This window comes from Zalophus californianus, chromosome X (assembly GCF_009762305.2).
Source record: "Zalophus californianus isolate mZalCal1 chromosome X, mZalCal1.pri.v2, whole genome shotgun sequence".
In the NCBI taxonomy this organism is placed as follows: Eukaryota; Metazoa; Chordata; class Mammalia; order Carnivora; family Otariidae; genus Zalophus; species Zalophus californianus.
Genome location: NC_045612.1, coordinates 87,830,822 through 87,853,253, shown reverse-complemented (window position 1 = coordinate 87,853,253; position 22,432 = coordinate 87,830,822). Strand labels below are relative to the sequence as shown.

Genomic DNA, 22,432 nt, shown 5'->3' with positions numbered 1-22,432 from the left:
CTCAAAGACCATAGCTTCCCTCTTAGCAGGAGTTAGTTTGAGACAGGAAGGAATAAAGATATCTAAGGGAAGGGGAGCAAGGAAGGGAGTGGGTATGGCAGAGAAAGGAGAGTTTGGTAAAGAAAAAGTGGCTTTAATTCTTTCTTTTTTTTTTTAAAGATTTATTTATTTATTTGACAGAGAGAGAGAGAGACACAGTGAGAGAGGGAACACAGCAGTGGGAGTAGGAGAGGGAGAAGCAGGCTTCCCGCGGGGCTCGATCCCAGGACCCCGGGATCATGACCTGAGCCGAAGGCAGACGCTTAACGACTGAGCCACCCCGGCGCCCCGCTTTAATTCTTTCATTTCTTCTTCGGTTTTGCTTATTCTTTCCAAATAATTTTAGCTTTTTCCCTGGAATGAGATTCATCCCAGGAACACAAGTAATTCATTTGCTGAAGATGAGGTCTTTCTAAAAACCACCACAGATAAGTCAATTCACTCAAACCAAAGGCCTTATCCTCAGGCCACTGTAATACTGGATTCTCATTCCAAATAGATTCCACTCCAGTTGTTATATGGAGACCCATAAGCTCTTGAAGAGAAAGACCTGCAGGCAACATTCCTGGCTTACCATATTTTCCCACCATCAAAACTAGTGGTGATCCTGATGGATTTTAGGTCCTGTATTATACATGTTTACTCAAGGATTAAATCTAGAATTGGAGAGCATGATTTGTCCAGCTAGTATTTGAAAAATATGCAGAGCTAGAAGGGAGATATTTTATAATTCACCTTCAGCTCTGCTCAGTTCAAGATTTTTTTTTTTTTTTTGGAGAGGGAGGGGTGGCTGGGGTGGCACGGGTAGAAGCAGAGGGAGAAGGGGGAGGGTAGGGGAAAGATCTCAAGCAGACTCCACACTGAGCGCAGAACCTGACACAGGGCTTGATCTCAAGACCCCGAGATCATGACCTGAGCGGAATCCAAGAGTCAGATGCTTAACTGACCGAGCCACCCAGGTGCCCCTCAGTTCAGGAACTTTAAGGCCATCCCATCCTTATCAGCAGATTGTTGGGGAAAATTAAAAATAAAATATCCTGGCAATCGAGGGAATTCTTTCTACAAATGTAAAAAAAGGAAAGAAGAGAATTTTATTTCTGAGTATTTAACCAGACTGTGATTTGCATTATGGGTAATCTGCTAAAGAGATGGCAAAGACAGAACGAAATCTCACCCTCTTTTGTAGCTGAGCAGATACAGTCCATTATCTGCATGTTTTCAAGATAAATGGTAACAAGTCCTTATGAAGAGGACCGGATCGTACCATTTGCTATTTGTTCTTGCATAGTTCATCCTAAATTCACCTGGTAATTGGAGTGGCCATTTGTGCTAGTTAATTGCCTTCATCTAAAAGGCAAAATCAAATTTCCCTGTCTCATTGACAAGCAGATAGTACATCTTAGAGCCAGGTGCCTAGGCTAAGCTCCCAGCACAAGGGGCGGGGCGGGCGGGGGGCAGGATTGGAACACTGTCTTCCTTGATGTTTCCATTTCAAAGCACTGGTTTCCAGGCCCCTAAGAAAAACATTCCTGGGTTGTAATGCTGACAAAAGGCTGATTTAGCCTTTTTAAAGATTTACATATATATCCAAGGGGCAGAGGAAGGATTTACAAATACCAATATCCTTAAGGAAATGCTCTAAGGGGAGGGGGAAGGGTTTCTTGTTTTGGTTACAGGGGAAGTTCCATGTTTTTATTTTTAATTTTTTTTAATTTAAATTCAATTAGCCAACATATACTACATCATTAGTTTTTGATGTAGCGTTCAGTGATTCATTAGTTGCATATAACGCCCAGTGCTCATCAAATCATGTGCCCTCCTGAATGTCCATCACCCGGTTACCCCTTCCCCCCACCCACTTCCCTTTCCGCAACCCCTCAGTTTGTTTCCCTGGAGTCAAGAATCTCTCATTGTTTGTCTCCCTGATTTCTTCCCATTCGGTTTTCCCTCCCTTCCCCTGTGGTCCTCCGCGCTATTGCTTATGTTCCACATTTGAGTGAAACCATATGATAATTGTCTTTCTCTGCTTGACTTATTTCACTTAGCGTCATCCCCTCCAGTCCCATCCATGTCGATGTAAATAGTAGACATTCATCCTTTCTGATGGCTGAGTAATATTCCATTGTATATATAAACCGCATCTTCTTTATCCATTCATCTATGGAAGGGCATCTTGGCTCCTTCCGCAGTTTGGCTACTGTGGACATTGCTGCTATGAACATTGGGGTGCAGGTGCCCCTTCTTCTCACTACATCTGTATCTTTGGGGTAAATACCCAGTAGTGCAATTGCTGGGTCGTAGGGTAGCTCTATTTTTAACATCTTGAGGACCCTCCATACTGTTTTCCAGAGTGGCTGCACCAGCTTACATTCCCACCAACAGTGTAAGAGGGTTCCCCTTTCTCTACATCCTCGCCAACATTCATTGTTTCCTGCCTTGTTAATTTTTGCCATTTTAACTGGTGTAAGGTGATACCTCATTGTGGTTTTGATTTGTATTTCCCTGATGGCGAGTGACGTGAAGCATTTTTCCATGTTTTTAACCTTACCCCGAGCCGCAGTTCTCCCAGGGGCAACTCAGGTTGTCCTTGACAGCTGCCTGCACAGGCAGTGAGTTGCACAACAGAGCCTGGGTAATCTGCTGCTCACTAGCAGCCTGGAAGCCAGCTTCAAAGTTGCTCGCCACACACACAAACCTGAGAAATGCCAGCAAACAGCGTTTAGAGCCTTGCTTTCTTGTCCTACCCAGCAGAGCATGAGAGACCCATGGAAGAGCGTTTCCAACTCCCCTGGGACAGAGAAGAAAACTTAAGGCAGTGACTTCCCTTTGTCCTCCAGGGATTCTCTGCTGTTTCTCTTGGGCCACCCGGGAGAGGATAGGGAGAGAGGTTGGGGAGCAATTTGCATGTCCCACTACCACGTCTTTACCTAGAGCAGTCCCTGAATGGGAGGGACTCCCTTTGGACTTTATGAACATTCACAGAACAAGCCCATGAAACACCATACCAGTGATGCATTTAGCCATGGAAACCACAATGACTGTACATTGAATTGGCCCAAAGCCCCACCCCACCCCACACCCCCATCACTTTACCTTCCTTGGCTCGCTAATCCATACCAAAACCCCATCGGTTGAATTTGGGTGTTCCCTTGCCCCCTTGAGTTCAGATAGGACGGTCTCAGGTACCTGTCTCCAACAGAGCCTTAAAAATCTGAGCGCTCCCATCCCTGAAGTTCTCCAGAGTACTCAGGGGGGTATGTATGGCCTTTGGTCCCTCTCGGGAACAGAGAGCCTCTGGCCCACCCCTAATCATTTCTTCAAAGCAGCTGATTTCAGGGTCGAAAGAGAGGAAGGGGTGAGGCATGGAGTGGGAGGGTGGATCCATGCCAGCCAGCCAGTCTTTGTCTACTTTTGGGTTTGAACCATGGAGCGGCTACTCAGGGCTTACCCAAATGAACATCTCACCTTTTCAGGATGCACAGAGCTCTGTGTCAGGTGGCTAGGTCCTCCTAGTTTCAACTTCGGGGATGCCTCGATTCCATAGCCACAACCACGTTGCTTTCTAGCTGTGCCCATTGGCTAACTCATGCTTTCCGAGGACAGTGGCACCTTTTTCTTTTTAGGATACCCACTTTAATCTGGGGGCACTCGCTGCCCATTTTCATGATAGCATAAGGGAGGAAAAAGTTTTCCTTGACCTTCTTAGGGACCCCAGCTGGGTCTGAAAGTGAAACTGACAAAGACAGATCAATAAGAGAAGAGCATACATATTCACTTAATATAAGTTTTGTGTGACAGGGGAGCCTTCATAAGGTCGGCATATTCATTGCTGGCTCCCATGGACTTCCCTCAAAGGTCCCAGGTCCCAGGGATTAGGATGTGAACATCTTTATAGTGGTGGTGGTAGGGTCATCATTCTGCCTACCAGAGAGGCCCACGAGGCCCTCCTTCTTCCTTTTCCAGAAAGCCACATCTCTGGGTGAAACCATTCCGAATCACCCAAACCTCCAAAGAACTGTGAAGGGTCTGAAATTTTACCCCATTTGTAGGCTAACAACTTAGCCTGCCATGGTTTCATGGAGGCTGGCAGAAGACATGAGACCGCTGAGTCAGAGACAAAGGACTTTTGAACCCTCAGGACAGTTGTGGGAGCCACTGTAAACATTGGCCACTTCTCGAAGCCCCAGTTCCCCCAGGGTGACACAAAGAGGGCCAGAGGATACTTGCACATGCAGTGGGTTCCATTATATGGGAGGAACCCCCAAACCTATGGACCCCAAATCTTTCATAATGAGCAGTAAGCCTGCCTGATCTTTGCCTGGAAGGAGAAATTCTCTCTTTTTAAAAAAGATTTTATTTATTTATTTGACAGAGAGAGGGCGATAGAGAGAGCACAAGCAGGGGGAGCAGCAGAGGGAGAGGCCGAGCCTTCCTGCTGAGCCACCCAGGCACCAGAAATTACCTCGAGTATAATTTATATAACCTGTCCCTTGCTCTGGAGTTGGGGGACTCTGTCTTTTAAGGCTGTTTGCTGTATAAACATGCTTGAAAAGACAGTTCGGGGCGGGGGGGCGGCGCCTGGGTGGCTCAGTCGGTTGAGCATCTGCCTTTGGCTCATGTCATGATCCCAAGGTCCCGGGATCAAGCCCTGAGTTAGGCTCCATGCTCAGCAGGGCGTTTGCTTCTCCCTCTGCCCCTTCCCCCAGTTCATGTGCTCTCTCTCTCTCTCTGAAGTTCAGAAAAAAAGGCAGTCAGTGAGGCTGCTTGCAAGGCATGCAGAAATGTGAGACGCCTGGAGAATTGTCTCTCAATAGTTTCTCAAGTCCCTTTTAATTTGTAACAGGTCTGACACTTTCTCCTCCCTTGTATTTTTCCCCTTGCTATTTATTTGCTGAAGAAACTGGGCCCTTTGCCCTGACCTAGGTCCCACATTTTTGGAATTTGCTAATTGTATTCTGGTGGTTGTTTATTTAACAGTTCCTGTATCTCTATTTTAATTTGAACTGTAAACCTAGAGGCCTGATCAATTGAGATTTAATTTTTTGGCAAGAATACTTCATAGGTGGTGGTGAATGCTTGCTGGAGGCATGTAATGCCTGGTTCTCTCTCTCAGTGTGTTCAGGGGTCATCAACCTGATCCAGATTGTAAAGTTCCTTCAGTCTTTCACCTGATAGTTTTCCATGCTTTGAAGATCTCTGCTTTTATTAGCACCTGTTAGCTGGAATACTTCTGCAAAGAATAAAGTTCTATAACCAACTATTTATCCTAAAGTGCAGTACTTAGAGGAAAGATAATCATTTTTTAGAATTTTAAAAATGATTTTATTTATTTGAGAGAGAGAGAGAGAGAGAGAGAGAGAGAGAGGGAGCGCCCACAGGCAGGGGGAGGGGCAGAGGGAGAAAAACAAGCAGACTCCCCGCTGAGCAGGGAGCCTGATGTGGGACTCGATCCCAGGACCCTGAGATCATGAGCTGAAGGCAGATGCTTAAGTGACTGAGCCACCCAGGTGCCCCAGAAAGATAATCATTTTAATATGAAACTCAAGTCATATTTCTTTCCTGATATATAAAACACTTCAATGATGATCTACAGGCATACCTTGGAGATCTCTCAGGTTCAGATACAGACCATTGTAATAAAAGGAATATTGCAATAAAGTGAGTCAAATGAATTTTTTGGATTCCCTGTGCATATAAAAGTTATGTTTACGCTGTACTGTAGTCTACAGAGGGTGCAATACCATTCTAAAAAAATGTACATACCTTAATTAAAAAATACTTTATTGCTAAAAAATGCTAACCATCACCTGGAGCTTTCAGCGAGTCATAATCTTTTTGCCAGTGGAGGATCTTACCTCAGTGTTGATGGCTGTTGACTGATCAGGGTGGTGGATGCTGAAGGTCAGGGTGGCTGTGGCAATTTCTTAAAACAAGACAACAATGAAGTTTGCTGCGTCGATTGACTCTTCCTTTCACAAATGATTTCTGTGTAGCATGTGTTGCTGTTTGATTGCACTTTACCCACAGTAGAATTTCTTTCAAAATTGGAGTCAGTCCTCCCAAATGATGCCACTGCTCTATCAAATAAATTAATGTCACATTCTGAACCCTTTGTTGTCATTTCAATGATCTTCGCCAGGAGTAGATTCCATCTCAAGAAGCCACTTGCTGGGGCACCTGGCTGGCTCATTCAGTAAAGCATGTGACTCTTGATCTCGAGACCATGAGTTCACGCCCTCTGGTGGGTGTAGAGCTTACGTAAAGCCATTTTCTTTGCTTATCCATAAGAAGCAGCTCCTCACCCATTAAATTTTCATCGTGAGACTGCAATTCTCTGACATCTTCAGGCTCCACTTCTAATTCTAATTCTCTTGTGCTATTTCTCCACATCTGCAGTTACTTCCTCCACTGAAGTCTTGAACCCCTCAAGGTCATCCATGAGGGTAGGTTGGAATCAACGTCTTCTTAACTCCTGTTATGTTGATATTTCGACCTCTTCCCATGAATCATGAATGTCCTTAATGACATCTAAAATGGTGAATCCTTTCCAGAAGGTTTTCAATTTACTTTGCCCAGATCCATCAGAGGAATCACCATCTCTGGCAGCTATAGGCTTACAAAGTGGATTTCTTAAATAGTAAGACTTGAAAGTTAAAATTACTCCTTGATCCATGGGCTGCAGAATGAATGTTGTGTTAGCAGGCATGAGAACAGCATTAATCTCCTTGTCCATCTCCATCAGAGCTCTTGGGTGACCAGGTGCATTGTCAGTGAGCAGCCATATTTTGAAAGGAATCTTTGTTTCTAAACAGCGGGTCTCAACAGTGGGCTTAAAATATTCAGTAAACCATGTTGTAAACAGATATGCTGTCATCCGGGCTTTGTTGTTCCATTTATAGAGCACTGGCAGAGTTGACTTAGCATCATTCTTTTTTTTTAAGATTTTATTTCTTTATTTGACAGAGAGATAGAGCACAAGTAGGCAGAGCGGCAGGCAGAGGGAGAGGGAGAAGCAGGCTCCCCGCTGAGCAGGGAGCCCGACGTGGGGCTTGATCCCAGGACCCTGGGATCATGACCTGAGCCGAAGGCAGCCGCTTAACCGACTGAGCCACCCAGGCGCCCCGATTTAGCATCATTCTTAAGAGCCCTGGGATTTTCAGAGTGGTAAATAAACACTGGCTTCAACCTAAAGTCACCAGCTGCATTGACCTCTAACAAGAGAGTCAGCCTGGCCTCTGAAGCTTTGAAGCCAGGCATTGACGTCTCTGTAGCTCTGAAAGTCCCAGCTGGCATCTTCTTTCAAACAGAAGGCTGTTTCAGCTACGTTAAGATGTGTTTTTTAATGTAGCCATCTTCATGAATGATCTTAGCTGGATCTTCGGGATTCCTTGCTGCAGCTCCTCCGTCAGCACGTAGCAGCCAACACTGGCGCTTTTATGTTAAGGAGACGGCTTCTTTCTTTGCACCCCATGAACCAACCTCTGCTAGCTTCAGACCTTTCTTCTGCAGCCTCCTCACCTCTGTCAGCTTTCACAGAATTGAACAGAGTTAGGGCCTTGCTCTGGAGTAGGCTTTGGCTTAAGGGAATGCGTTTGCTGATTTGGTCTTCTTTCCCAGATTACTATAACTTTCTCCACATCAGCGAGAAGGTTGTTTCGCACTTTCTTATCATTCCTGCGTTCACTAAAGGAGCACTTTTTGTTTCCTTCAAGAACTTGTCTTTGCGTTCACAACTTGGCTAACTGGGGCAAGAGGCCTAGCTTTGGGTCTAAAGTGAGAGACATGTGAGTTTTCCTTCCACCTGAACACTTGGAGGCCATTGTAGGGTTATTAATGGGTCTGATTTCAATACTGTTGTGTCTCAGGGAATAGGGAGGCCCAGGGAGAGAGAGAGAGAGATGAGGGGGACGGCTGGTCAGTGGAGCACACAGAACACACACGTTTATCAGTTAAGTTCGCTGTCTTATATGGACGCAGTTCATGGCACTGCAAAACAATTACAGTAGTGACATCCAAGATCACTGATCTCAGATCACCATAACAAAGAAAATAATAATTAAAAAGTTTGAAATACTGCGAGAATTACCAAAATGTGACACAGACACAAAATGAGCAAATGCTGTTGGAAAAATGGCGCTGATAGATTTGCTCAGTGCCGGGTTGCAACAGACCTTCAATTTGTAAAAAATGCAGTATCGGCAAAATGCAATTAAGTGAAGTCTGATAAAACAAGGTACGACTGTATTATGAAAAGAATTTACACTGTTTTCATGATCAGACTCTAGCATACTTCTTGGATTTTTTTTCTTATAATCACCTGCCTGACGTATTTTATAGTCTTCTCTCCTTTTTACAGAGCTATTCCTTTTTTCCTTAATTACCATGTATTTTCCTTTCTCCACATCTTTCTCTTTATCTTTCCTAGAAAATATTTTCCCCCATTTATCTCTGTCATACTTACTTTATTCCCCCCAAGATTCTGTTTAAATGCTACCAACTCTAAGGGCCCTAAACCTACACCTCCAGTAGAACTACTTTCTCTTTGGGGCCCACAGTGTACCCTAAATATATTTCTAACATGCGCTTTTGTTTTCTGTGTTTTTTGAAACCAAGTTATATTTGAAAGACATTAAATTATGTATAGTTTGATGAGTTTTGACAAAGATATCTATGTAACCACCACTCAAACTAAAATACAGAACAGGTCCATCACCCTCTTGACCAGTCAGTATCCTACCCCTGAGGCAGCCATTTTTAAGATTTTTAATCTGTATAGATTAGCTCTGCTTGTTCTTGATTATCATTTGGTCTGTGTTTGGCTTCTATTTCTAAATGAACAAAATATTTTGGAGAGTCATTCAGGTTGTGTCTGTCACCAGCTCTTTCCCTTTTATTGCTGAGTATTCTGCTGTATGAATATAGCACAATTTGTATATGCAGTCACCTGCCAATGAACATTTTGAATGTTTCTAGTGTTTGGTTATCATGGATAAAGCTGTTGAACATCTTTTCATATGCTTTATTGGCCATTTGTAGATCTTTTTTGGTGTCTGTTCAAGGATTTTGCCCATTTAAAGAAGTTGGATTATGTGTCTGTTTGTTATTACTTTGTAGGAGTTCTTTTTTTTTTTTTTTTGAACTAACATCATTGTTCTAGAATATTTTTTTTAAAGATTTTATTTATTTATTTGACAGAGAGAGACACAGTGAGAGAGGGAACACAAGCAGGGGGAGTGTGAGAGGGAGAAGCAGGCTTCCCGCAGAGCAGGGAGCCCGATGTGGGGCTTGATCCCAGGACCCTGGGATCATGACCTGAGCTGAAGGAAGACGCTTAACGACTGAGCCACCCAGGTGCCCCTAGAATTTTTTTTTTATTTTATTATGTTATGCTAGTCACCATACAGTACATCATTAGTTTCTGATGTAGTGTTCCATTGATTCATTGTTTGCGTATAACACCCAGTGCTCCATGCAATACATGCCCTCCTTAATACCCATGTAGGAGTTCTTTCTACATTCTCACTATGGGTGTTTTGTGTATGTATTGCAAGTATTTTCTCCCAGGCTGTGTCTTGACTTTTCATTTTCTTAATGGAATCTTTTGATGAGCAGCAGTTCTAATTTTGGTAAGGTCCCATTTATCCAGATTTCCTTTTATATTTATTGTTTTTTGTACTATGTCAAGAAATCCTTGCTTGACCCAGTGTTGCAAAGATATTCTCTTATGTTTTCTTCTAGGGCACTTTTAGTTTTAGGGTTTTTTTTTTTTAGTTTTAGGTTTGGTTTTTTTTTTTCCTTTTTTAAAAATTGAAATATAACTACATGGCGCCTGGATGGCTCGGTCGGTTTAAGTGTCTGCCTTCAGCTCAGGCCATGATCCCGGGGTCCTGGGATCAAGCCCTGTATCGGGCTCCCTGCTCAGCGGGGAGTCTGCTTGTCCCTCTCCCTCTGCCCCTCACCCCCACTCATGCTCTCTCTCTCTCAAATGAATAAATAAAATCTTTAAAAAAGATAAAATAGAAATATAACTAACATAAAATATCATGTTAGTTTCAGGTATGCAGTCTTGATTCAACAATTCTATACCTTAGTCAGTGCTCAGTACAGTAAGTGTAGTCACCATACATTATTACAGTATCATTGACTATATTTCCTCTGCTGTACTTTTCATCTCATGACTTATTTATTTTATAACTGTAAGTTTGTACCTCTTAATCCTCTTCACCTATTCTGTGCATTCCCCCAGCCACCTCCCCTCTGGCAACCACCAGTTTGTTCTCTGTATTTAAGAGTCTGTTTTTTTGTTTGTTCTTTTGTCTTGTTTTTTAGATTCCACATATAAGTGAAGTCATATGGTATTTGTATTCTCTGTCTGACTTATTTTACTTGCCATAATACCCTCTAGGTCCATCCATGTTGTCACACATGGCAAGATCTCACTCTTTCTTATGGCTGAGTAATATGTCATTTTATATACCACATCTTCTTTATCCATTCATCTATCGATGGACACTTGGATTGCTTCCATATCTTGGCCCTTGTAAATAATGCTGCAGTTAACAAAGGAGCATATGTCTTTTTGAATTAGTGATTTCATTTTCTTTGGGTAAATACCCAGTAGTGGAATTGCTGGATCATATTTTTAATTTTTTGAGGAGCCTCCACATTATTTTTCCCAGTGGCTGTACCAGTTTACATTCCCACCAACAGTACACGAGGATTCCTGTTTCTCCACATCCTCACCACTTGTTATTTCTTTTTTATTCTAGCCATTCTGGAAGGTATAGGGTGATATCTCACTGTGGTTTTGATTTGCATTTCCCTGATGATCGGTGATGTTGAGCATCTTTTCATGGATGTCTTTTTGGGGAAGATTTTTTTTTTAAATATTTATTTATTTATTTGAGAGAGAGAATGAGATAGAGAGAGCATGAGAGGGGGTCAGAGGGAGAAGCAGACTCCCTGCTCAGCAGGGAGCCCGATGCGGGACTCGATCCCGGAACTCCAGGATCATGACCTGAGCCGAAGGCAGTCGCTTAACCAACTGAGCCACCCAGGCGCTCAGAAGAATTTCTATTCTGGTCTTCTGCCTATTGATGAATCAGATTATTTGGTGGGGTTTTTTTGGAATTGAGTTTTATAACTTCTTTATGAATATCTTTTGGATATTAACACCTTATTGGATATATCATTTGCAAATATCTTCTCACATTCACTAGGCTGCCTTTTTGTTTTGTTGATGGTTTCCTTTGCTGTGCATAAGCTTTTTATTTTGGTGTAGTCCCAATAGTTTATGTTTGCTTTTGTTTCCCTTGCCTGAGGAGACGTATCTACAAAAAATGTTGCTTAGACTGATGTCAAAGAGATTATTGCCTATGTTTTCTTCTAGGAGTTTTATGGTTTCAGGTCCCACATTTAAGTCTTTAATCCATTTTGAATTTATTTTTGTGTATGGTGTAAGAAGGTGGCCCAGTTTCATTGTTTTGCATGTAGTTGTCCAGTTCTCTCAACACCATTTATTGAAAAGATTTTCTTTTCTCCACTGTATATTTTTATCCCTTTTGTTGTAAATTAATTGACCATATGGGGTGGTCTAATTTATGGGCTCTCTCTTCTGTTCAGTTGATTTAAAGTGTCTGTTTTTATGCTAACATCATACTGTTTTGATTGTTACAGCTTTGTAATACAGTTTGAAATCTAGGTTGTGATACCTCCAGCTTTGTTCTTTCTGAAGGTTGCTTTGGCTACTTTGGGTCTTTTGTGGTTCCATAAGTATTTTAGGTTTGTTCTACTTCTCTGAAAAATGCCATTGGAATTTTGACAGGGGTTGCAGTGAATCCATAGATTGCTTTTGGTAATGTAATATTTGGTAATTTGGTAATATCTTAACAATATTGATTCTTCCTATCCATGAGCACAGAATATCTTTCTATTTACTTGTCTTATTTAGTTTCTTTCATCGATGTGTTATAATTTTCAATGTATAGTTCTTTTACCTCCTTGGGTAATTTATTCCTAGGTATTTTTCTTTTTCTTTTTTTTTAACATAGGTATTTTTCTTAATGCAGTTATAAATGGGATTGTTTTCTTAATTTCTTTTTCTGGTAATTCATTATTAGTGTATAGAAACAACAGATTTTTGTATATTGATTTTTGTGTCCTGCAACTTTATTGAATTCATTTTTTAGTTCTAACAGATTTTTTGGTGGAGTCTTTAGGGATTTCTATATATAATATGATGTCATCTGCAAATAGTGACAGTTTTCCATCTTCCTTTTCGATTTGGATGCCTTTTATTTCTTTTTCTTGCCTAATTGCTCTGGCTAGGACTTCCAATACTCTTGAATAAAAGTGGCAAGAGTGGGCATCTTTGTCTTGTTTCTGATCTTAGAAAAGCTTTCTGCTTTCCACTGTTGATTATGATGTTAGCTGTGTGCTTGTCATACATGGTTTTTATTGTGTTGAGATACCATTTCTCTATGCCTTCTTTGCTGAGAGTTTTTATCATAAATGGGTGTTGAACTTTGTTAAATGCTTTTTCTGCATCTATTGAGATGATAATATGATTTTTATCCTTTATTTTGTTAATGTGGTGTGTCACATTGATTTACAGATGTTGAACCATCCTTATAGCACTGGAATCCCATTTGATCAATTTGTAGGATTCTTTTAATGTATTGTGGACTTCATTTTGGTAATATTCTGTTGAGGATTTTTGCATCTGTATTCATCAGGGATATTTAGCTGTAATTTTCTTGTCTTGTGGTGTGTCCTTGTCTGGTTTTGGTATCAGGGTAATTTTGACCTTGTTAGATGTATTTCAAAGTGTTCCCTTCTTTTCTGTTTTTTGGAAGAGTTTGAGAAGGATTGGTATTCTTCTTTGAATGTTTGGTGGAATTCTTAGTGAAGCTGTTTGATTCTGGACTTTTCTTTGTTGGGAGGTTTTTGATTACTGATTCGGTCTCCTTATTAGTATTCAGTTTGTTTAGATTTTCTATTTTTTCATGATTCAGTCTTGGTAGGTTGTGTGTTTCTAGGAATTTATCCATTTCTTCTGGGTCATCCAGTTTGTTCGCATATAATTGTTCATAGTAATCTAGTTGGTTATTTTTATAGTTCTCCTCAGTTGAACTATCCTATTGTTCTTTCACTGTGAACATATTTTTCTTTATGTTCTTGAGCATACTTATAGATAGCTGGTTTAAAATCCTTTACTGCTAATTCCGGCATTTAAATCAGTTCAGGGTCAGTCTCTGATTGCATTTCCTCTTGAACTTCTTTTATTTCTCTCGATAACCTTTCTGTTTCTTTCTATGTTGATTATTTTCAACTGTATCTTGGTTGTTGTGAATCATATATTATAGACATTTTGAGTTCTGTTTAGTTCCCCTGAAGATCGCTGATCTCTTTTCATTTGGTTTAGCAAGCACTTAATTTGGCTGGACTCATAATGGCAACTGTCTCCTCTATGGTGTGTGGTAACTCAAATTTAGCTAATTTATTTACTCAACCAGAGATTAGGAAGAGTTAACACATAGATCTCAGGCACCTTTTTCTGTGTGAATTCTCCTTTTTCTTTCTGGTGGTCATGATGACTGCAAAACTCTCCTTTGATTCTTCAAGTTCAGTTAAGACTGAAGTTTTTCTAGTGGAATTGCAGTTACCCTGCATGGCAGTGACTTTTTACAAGCTAAAGGCTGTAAACTTGGTAAACCCATCCAGTGCCATCCCTTCTTCTAATTGTCAGTTCTCTTCCAGTAAATACCTGATTTTTGTTACTCTTCAGTATCTCCAGATAGTTTTTTTTTTTTAAATATTTTGTTCAGAGTGTAGTTGTTATCTCTGTGAAAGTTGGTCTGATAAAATTAATTCAGTCATACTGGAACTTGATTATTGTTAATTTTTGTATGTGGTATAAGGTATGGGTCAAGGTTTGTTTTTTCCTCCAAAACTTATATCCATTGTTCCAGCACAATTTTTTGAAAAGACTTTTCTTTTCCCCATTGAATTACTTTGGTACATTGGTCAAAAAACAGTTGTCCATATGTGTGTGGTTCTGTTTCCAGACTCTCTATTCTGCTCCACTGATATATCTATCTGTACTTACATCAATACCACACTGAAGTATCTGAAGTATCATAGCTTTATAGTAAGACTTATCATTACGTATAAATCCTCAACACTGTTCCTTGCTTTGGCTATTCTAGATCCTTTGCATAGCCATATCCACTTTAACATTTCTTGCCAGTTTTTACCAGAAAGTTGACAAATAATTGGTTGAACAAGTAGAAGACATTTTCTATGGTGATAGAAAATTTCAACAACACTCAGCCAACTTGATTTATATATTATAGAATACTACAGCCATCAACAGCTGAATATACATTCTTTTCCAGGGACATATGAAACATTCTTCTGGATAGACCATATGTTGAAATCGTACAGAGTATATTTTCTCACCACTACAGAATTAAATTAGAAATGAGCAATAAAAAGGCATGAAGAGAAAATGGTCATATTTGTGAAGAATTAATTAGAGCAAGAGTAGAGGGAGCTATGTAAAGTTAAAAAAAAAAGTACGCATGCTTCCTTCTAGAAGTTCTAGAACACAGGCAGATGGAGCCTTAGCTGCTGCCTCGGTCCTCAGTGCCACTGCCACTGCTGCCCACCACCAGCCAGCATATCCTCTGCTCACTTCAACCAGGGCCCTGCCTATGGGTTGTCTGTTGAGGTTGAGAACAAGCTGGCCCAAAAGTGTGACCACGAGCAGGAGCAGGATCTCCGAGAATGGATCGAGGGGGTGACAGGGCACTGCATTGGCCACAATTTCATGGGTGGCCTCAAAGATGGCATCATTCTTTGCAAGTTCATCAGTAAGTTCCAGCCAGGCCCCATGAAGCAAGTCGGTGAGTCAACCCAAAATTGGCACCAGCTAGAAAATATTGGCAACTGCATCAAGGCCATCACCAAGTATGGGGTAAAGTCCCATGACATTTTTGAGGCCAACGACCTGTTTGAGAAAACCAACCACACCCAGGTGCAGTCCACCCTCCCAGCCCTGGCGAAGACGAAAGGGAATAAGGTGAATGTAGGGGTGAAGTATGCAGAGAAGCAGGAACAGAAATTTGAGCCAGAGAAGCTAAGAGAAGGGCAGAATATCATCGGGCAACAGATGGGCACCAACAGATTTGCTAGCCAGCAGGGCACGACGGCCTATGGCACCCCATGCCACCTCTGTGACCCCAAGCTGGGCAAGGACCAGCCCCTGGACCAGGCCACCATCAGCCTGCAGATAGGCACCAACAAGGGAGCCAGCCAGGCTGGTCTGACTGTACCTGGGACCAAGCAACAGATCTTTAAGCCTGGGCTGGGCATGGAGCACTGTGACATGCTCAACGTCAGCCTGCAGATGGGCAGCAACAAGGGGGCCTGGCAGCAGGGCATGACAGTGTATGGGCTGCTGTGCCAGGTCTCTGACCCCCCAAACTGCCTAAGGCCTGAATACTCAGAGCTGGGCAAGCCTGCCCATGACCACCACCCACACAACTGCTACAACTCAACCTGGGGCCCTGGGCACCCCCCACCCTGCCTCCCCTCCAGGGAGGCCAACTGCTGCTCTCAGCAGGGGTGAGCCGGTCCCACCAACCCCCTCCCCCTGCATGGTGTCCTCTAACCCCCTGGGACCCGCCTACAGGGTTAGCACTGGGGGGGGCAGACTGGGGAGCCTATGGTGGGGGAAGGGGGCCTTCCTCCTTGGAGCGCTGCAGCATCCAACATTGAGTAGGGTGTTCCCAACAGCACCCAAAGGGCGCACTGAGCAAAGCTACCCCTAGCTGTCCCCTGACTCCCTTACAGGTGGATCCCCCCAGGACAAGAAGTTCCCCCCCAAGCAGAACCCCCAGAGCCCAGGCTTGGCCTGCCCCCTCCCCATTCCTGCAGTGGAAGCAAACTGCATGCCCGGAGGCCTAGCGGGCACATGTGGTTTGGTTTGCAGCAACTGGCATATGTGGATGAGACGGTGGCGTTTGTAATGCGAGCACTTTCTTTTTCTCTTTCACTGGAGCACAAAAAATGGCTGTAAAATAAAAACAAAATAAAAAATAAAAGTTATAGAACACAGACTTCCCATTAAAATGAACAACAATAAAGAACCCCCCCCAAATGAACAAAATAGGATCAAGGTCAAATGCTGTACAAAATTATTAAGACATGTTAAAAATGAAAGACTGCAGGCGCCTGGGTGGCTCAGTCAGTTAAGCATCTGCCTTCCGCTCAGGTCATGATCCCAGGGTCCTGGGATCCAGCCCCTGAATCGAGCTTCCTGCTCTGCAGGGAGCCTGCTTCTCCCTCTGCCTCTGCCTCTCTCTCTCTGCCTCTCATGAATAAATAAATAAAATCTTTAAAAAAAATGAAAGACTGACTTAATGTTGTATACAACGAATAGCAAAGGTTTACAGTTAGAAATTTTTATCTACACAACATTATGTATAACTAGGTATTTAATAGGCATACTGTATAGCATATTCTGGTGAAAAAATCATTAAAAACAATTTCTTACTGATCCTCTCCCTACCCCCCGCTGCTGACCCTGCCGCGTTGAATGGGACTGTGTTGTTACAGGTCTCCGTGTCATTCGAGGATGTGACTGTGGACTTCAGCAGGGAGGAGTGGCAGCACTTGGACCCTGCTCAGAGACGCCTGTACCAGGATGTGATGCTGGAGAACTACAGCCACCTGCTCTCAGTGGGTAAGCCCAGCCCTTTGGAGAAACTACGAGGAGCATGTTATGGGTAAAACTGTGTCCTCCAAGTAAACTATGTTGAAGTCCTAACCTCAGTTAGGACTAAGCACCTCGGGATATGCTCTTTTTTGGAACTGGGGTCTTTACAGAAGTAATCAAGCTTAAACGGGGTCTTTTGGGTGGGTCTGAATCCAGTATGACCGGTGTACTTAAGGGAAATCTAGACACAGAGACAGACACACAAATACAGGAAAGACAGTGTGAAGATACATAAGGAAAAGAAGATGGCCACATCACTGGAGTGGTGCATCTATAAGGCGACACATGCCCGAGGCCACCAGGAGGTCAGAGAGAAGCATGGACGAGTTCCTTCCCGTTTTGAAGGTTCTCCTTCAAAAGGAGCATGGCCCTACTGACACCTTGATATCGGACTTCTAGCTTCCAGAACTGTGACTCAGTGAATGTCTGTTGTTTTGAGCTGCCCAGCTTGTGGTACTTTGTTATAGCAGCCCTAGGAAACTAAGACAGATTTTTGTAATATGGAAGCGGCTTTGGAATTGGACAATGAGTAGAGGCTGGAAAGGTTTTAGGTGCTTGAGAGAGAAAGCCTAGATTGCCTTGAAGAGATTCACTGGTAGAAATACGGACGTTAAGGGGGCTTTGGGTGAGGTCTCAGAGTGAGGAGTGTGTTACTGGAAACTGGAGGAAAGGAGATCCTTGTTACCAAGTAGCAGAGAACTTGATTGAACTGTGTTCTGTTGGGTGAAAAGCAGAAAGCGTAAGTGATAAACTTGGATAGTTAGCTGTGGAAATTTCTAAGCAAAAGCATTAGAGGCATGGCCTGTGCTCTCCTTGCTGCTTACAGTAAAATGTAGGAGGAAAGAGAGACATTGGAGAGGAATTGTTAGTAAGAGAAGAAGCAGAACTTGAAGATTTGGAAAATGCTCAGCCTGTCCATAGTGCGAAAACTGAGATGGACTCCGGCAAGAGCACCAAAGGTGTGGACAGCCAGTTGCTAAAGAGATCAGAAGTATGACCTGTGGATCCCATCAGCCATGTCAGTGGAAATGCTGCTAGCTTCGACCAAAGAGGACAGAGACAGGAAACAATGAGGGAAGGCTGTAGTGTGTCTGTTCAGCTGTGCACATGCATTAGCGTTCTGGAAGGGGGATGAATGATTCCAAGGATGGTTCTGAGGCCAAGATCTCTTCGTCCTCTGCGCAGGCCAGAGAGGCGAGTCGAATGGGAATGTGGTGGGACTCACTACCCCTGCATCCTTCAGGTTCTTGGTGGTGGCATTGATCTCTGCAATTCCCACAGGGATGCAGTATTTCTTTCAGCTTACTGTTTTCCTAGTAGAGGCAGTTCTAGTGGCTTCCACTTGGCCCTTCTCACCATAATAGTCCTCACCCCACAGGTCAGGGAACCAGTGTGGGTATTCTGCCAGTTGCTGAGTATCTGTATTCTAATTCTGCATTCCTGAACCTGGGAAATAACCACAGGATGGATTGGGGGGCCTGCTGGGCCCCCTGTGAGATGGAGCTAAGCTGAAAACTCAGTTGATTACTTCACTCTCATTAGCCCCTGTGCTGTCTGGTGGGCCACGGTGACATCTTGGGTCTCCTGGAATTCGTGTCAGTTCAGAACTGGTCTCCAGTAATCTCGGAAAAGCCTCATTATGTCCTTTCCCTCCCTGACAAAGGGCTATAAATCCCTTTAGGGAAGAGAAAGATTAGCAGTATACATTTTGACAGTGTGGTGGGGTCCTTCCTCAAGGGACCCGGGCTCCCCTTCATTCAAAGGGTTCCGGGTCTGTAAACTGGCTCAAGTCTGAAAAATGATTGAGGAGCTGAGACTCTGTGTTTCATGTTAGACTTCTCTTCACTTGACCTAGAACTCTTCTCTTAATGCAGATCAATTAAGAATTTAATAGACAGCTCATCTGTTTCTTTTCTAGAGACACCATGATCAACTGGCCAACACCATGGGTCTCTGCAGGTCAGACTATTCTGATCACTGGTTTGACCCTGCTGTCCATTATAGTAACCGTGTCTACCTTGCATTTAGCAATTCACTGCCCCCATTTGGCCCCTGTCACCCCAGGATCCAGCTGCTCCCATGGCATTGGGGTTTCCCGATTTGTGTCCTACAGAGAAGAGCAGTCACAGAGCTCTTCAAGAATACCACCCCCCTCACAAATTTGCATGTCCCAGTCATGGTGACAAGAGTGTCCTCTGGACAGCGTGGGAGAGCATGTCTTATATGCTAAATCCACTCTAACATGCCAGTCTCCCCAAGCCCTTGGATGCCTTTCTCTGTAGTATATAGCACTTCTCCATTTCAGTTGCATTTTATATAAGCCACGTTTTGATCCATGTTTCAGCCAACCAAACAAAATGTTTGAGCCCTTTCTAACCCCCCAAGCGGCAACATTGAATTCAGAATCTGCGTAGTGTGCACATACCAACACATTTGGCCTGATGGATCCAACTTTATGTCCTTTCCATTATCCCACACTCTTAAATTCATCTATTTGCACCTGGGTTTCCCAGCTTTCTGTCTGTATAAGTTGGACAAATAATGCAGATCTCTTGCACCTCCTCATGGATTACACTATACCTCCCACTTTGGGCCCTGATGAGACTTGAGTCTAGTTCTAGGTCTAGAGGCAAATAAGGTTAGTGGGGGTATGTCATGAGAGAAATCAGCAGTACTTTGCAAGGCAAGTACCTCAGGGGAGGTCATTGTGGGGTCCTCAGGCAAAGTAGGGTTAGTCTTCTCAGACGAGGGTAGAAGGGCTGCTTCTACTCGGAAAGAAGACTCTTCAGACCTTAGAAGTTCAGTGTCCTCATATATGTCCATTCCAAATTTCTGGATCCCATTCCTTTTCAGTCAATTCCCTTACCTTGATAGCAGACACCCTGTAAGGTTGGGAATTCAACTTGTGTTGTAATGTGGCCACTCCCAGGATGAGACTCTGGGTTTGATTTCCAGCAATATCAGCTCTGTAGCTACGGAGGTTAGGGGTTTCTTTCAAGACAGACATAGAAGTTTTCAGGTCGTTTATGCAGTGCTTGAGCTGGGAAATCAAATCCCTGAGTTCATCCTTCCCCCCGCTCCACTTTGTCCAGCACAATTAGGAGCAACCCAGCAATCTTATTATATTGTAAGTTTGACAAAAATTTCTAAGGTGTCAAATACAAGGTCACCCAGAACCATGCCTCTCACAAGCATTTGATTAGGAGTATCCAGTGGTGATATTTTGCATATCTCTTTTGCCACATCACCCCATGGACTCTCAGTGTGCTCTAGAGTCATTAGTGCCTTCAGATCCAATCAGAGTAGGGAACCAATTCTAGAAACCCCATAACCTGTTCAGAAAACTCATTCTTAGTATTCTGTTCCTCTAGTGCCACTTTCAAAATCTGTGTTATGGTTCTCCAGAGAAATGGAACCAATAAGATATGGGTATATACATATACAGAGTACACACACACACACACACACACACACACACACACACACACACACACACACACACACACACACACACTATAAACACACACATACACACCTACCTAGAGAAAGACAGAGAGACAGAGAGAATGAATACATACACACAGAGTCCGGGGAAGAGATTTATTTTAAGGAACTGGCTCGCCTGATTGCAGGGACTGACAAGTCTGAAATTTAAAGGGCAGGCCTGCAGGCTGGAAATTCGAGTGAGGTGATGTTGTAATCCTAAATTCGAAATCTGCAGGACAGGCCAGTAGACTGCAGAACCATTCCTTGTTCTCTTTGCCCACAGCGAACACAACAGATTGTGGTTCTTTACCTGGTGGGGTGACCCAAAACATCATTCTTTTTTTTTAAAGATTTTATTTATTTATTTGAGAGAGAGAGAGAGAGAGAGCGTGTGTGTGCATGCACGCACACGTGCGCATGCGCAAGAGGGTGGGCGGAACAGAGGGAGAGGGAGAAGCAGGCTCCCCGCTGAGCAGGGAGCCCGATGCGGGGCTCAATCCCAGGACCCCGGGATCATCACCTGAGCCGATGGCAGATGCTTAACTGACTGAGCCACCCAGGCACCCCACCCCCCCACCCCCGCCGCAAACTTCATTCTTAAAGGCTCTGGGCCATTAGTAGTCCTGCCTGCATTGGATTGTTATAGTTGCTACTGACTTTCATCACAGGGCACAGCAGTACTAAGAAATGCCCTAAGGGATTACATGTGTTCCAGACACTCTCTTCCTTATTTCCATTGTGGGGTAGCAGTCCAATTTCCCCTGACTAGTCAGCATCAGTCACCCCAGCCAGCACAGTAACTGCCTTCTTTGCCTTTTGATTCAGAGACATGAGGAGCCCAAAATGTCCACGTGACAGACTTAACTTCCAGTTCAGTAGAATCACTACTGTGTCTCCTGGCGGAAGCGTTCCTCCCTTTGGAACTAAGAGAACAGCAGAGCATAGGGAGCACGGGAACAGGAAGCAAATATTTTGCTATCGGACCGGTAGAGGTAGTAGTGAATGGTGCCACTCCTGCCCTGGGCCAACAGGGTGGGGCCACCACCCTGGGTAGGCTTGGAGGACAGAACATTGAGCCAATAAGAATTACTCTCAGGACTCCTGGGTGGCTCAGTAGGTTGAGCCATTGCCTTCGGCTCAGGTCATGATCCCAGAGTCCAGGGATCGAGTCCCACATCAGGCTCCCTACTCGAGGGGAGCCTGCTTCTCCCTCTGCCTGCCATTCCCCCTGCTTGTGTGCTCTCTCTCTCTCTGACAAATAAATAAAATCTTAAAAAAAAAAAAAAGAATTACTCTCAAGCCTTAAAATCTAGTGGGCTTTGTCTTGCTAGTTTTTGGACCTTCTTGGGATCTGTGATCCCTTTTTTCATTCCAGTCTCTCCCTTTAGAGTGGGAATGTATGTCCTGTGCCTGTCCTACCATTGCATTTTGGAAGCTGATGACTTGTCTGCTTTCACAGGTTTGTGTGGAGAGAAGCTGCCCTGAGATGACTCATACTCACATTACACCCATAACCAATTTGGGTGATTTAGATGATAAGATTGAAGACTTTGAGTTGATGTTTAGATAGATTTTGAATTTAAGACTTGATGCTGGAATGATTAAGACTTTTGGGGCTATTGGGATGGGGTTAGTATATTTTGCACACGGGAAGGACATGAATTTGGTGGGGGGGGTGTCAGAGGGCAGATTTTTTAATGGGTTGAATTGTGTGTCCCCCTGAAAAAAATACATGGGAATCTGAACCCCCAGTATCCCAGAATGTGACCTTATTTGGACATAGTGTCTTTATAGAGGTAATCAAGTTAAAATGAGTTCATTGGAGTGGGCCCTAATCTAATATGACTGGTGTCCTTATAAAAAAAGGGAAATTGGGGCATAGAAATAGACACATATATGGGGTGCCTGGGTGGCTCAGTCAGTTAAGTGTCTGCCTTCGGCTCAGGTCATAATCCCAGGGTCCTGGGATCGAGTCCTGCCTCGGGCTCCCTGGTCAGCGGGGAGCCTTCTCTCCCTTTCCCTCTCTCCCCAGCTTGTGCTCTCTCTCTCTCTCTCTCTCTCTCTCTCAAATAAATAAATAAATAAAATCTTTTTAAGAAAGAAAAGAAATAGACACATATAAAGGGA

The 22,432-nt window shown here is 43.4% G+C and overlaps 2 protein-coding genes across 5 annotated transcripts in view; both read left to right on the top strand.

The window, feature by feature from the left end:
* Positions 1 to 22,432, top strand: part of ZNF81 (zinc finger protein 81) — a 104,243-nt gene that overhangs the window by 57,029 nt on the left and 24,782 nt on the right. For all 4 annotated transcript variants that reach the window (XM_035725566.1, XM_035725565.1, XM_027607355.2 and 1 more), the window contains exon 4: positions 16,660 to 16,786. In XM_035725566.1, the coding sequence (XP_035581459.1) occupies positions 16,660 to 16,786 (127 nt within the window). The remainder of the gene's footprint in view (positions 1 to 16,659; positions 16,787 to 22,432) is intronic.
* Positions 14,726 to 15,670, top strand: LOC113931166 (calponin-1-like). Its single transcript, XM_035725717.1, has one exon. It carries the CDS (start codon positions 14,870 to 14,872, stop codon positions 15,668 to 15,670), a length of 801 nt encoding a protein of 266 aa, XP_035581610.1. The 5' UTR covers positions 14,726 to 14,869.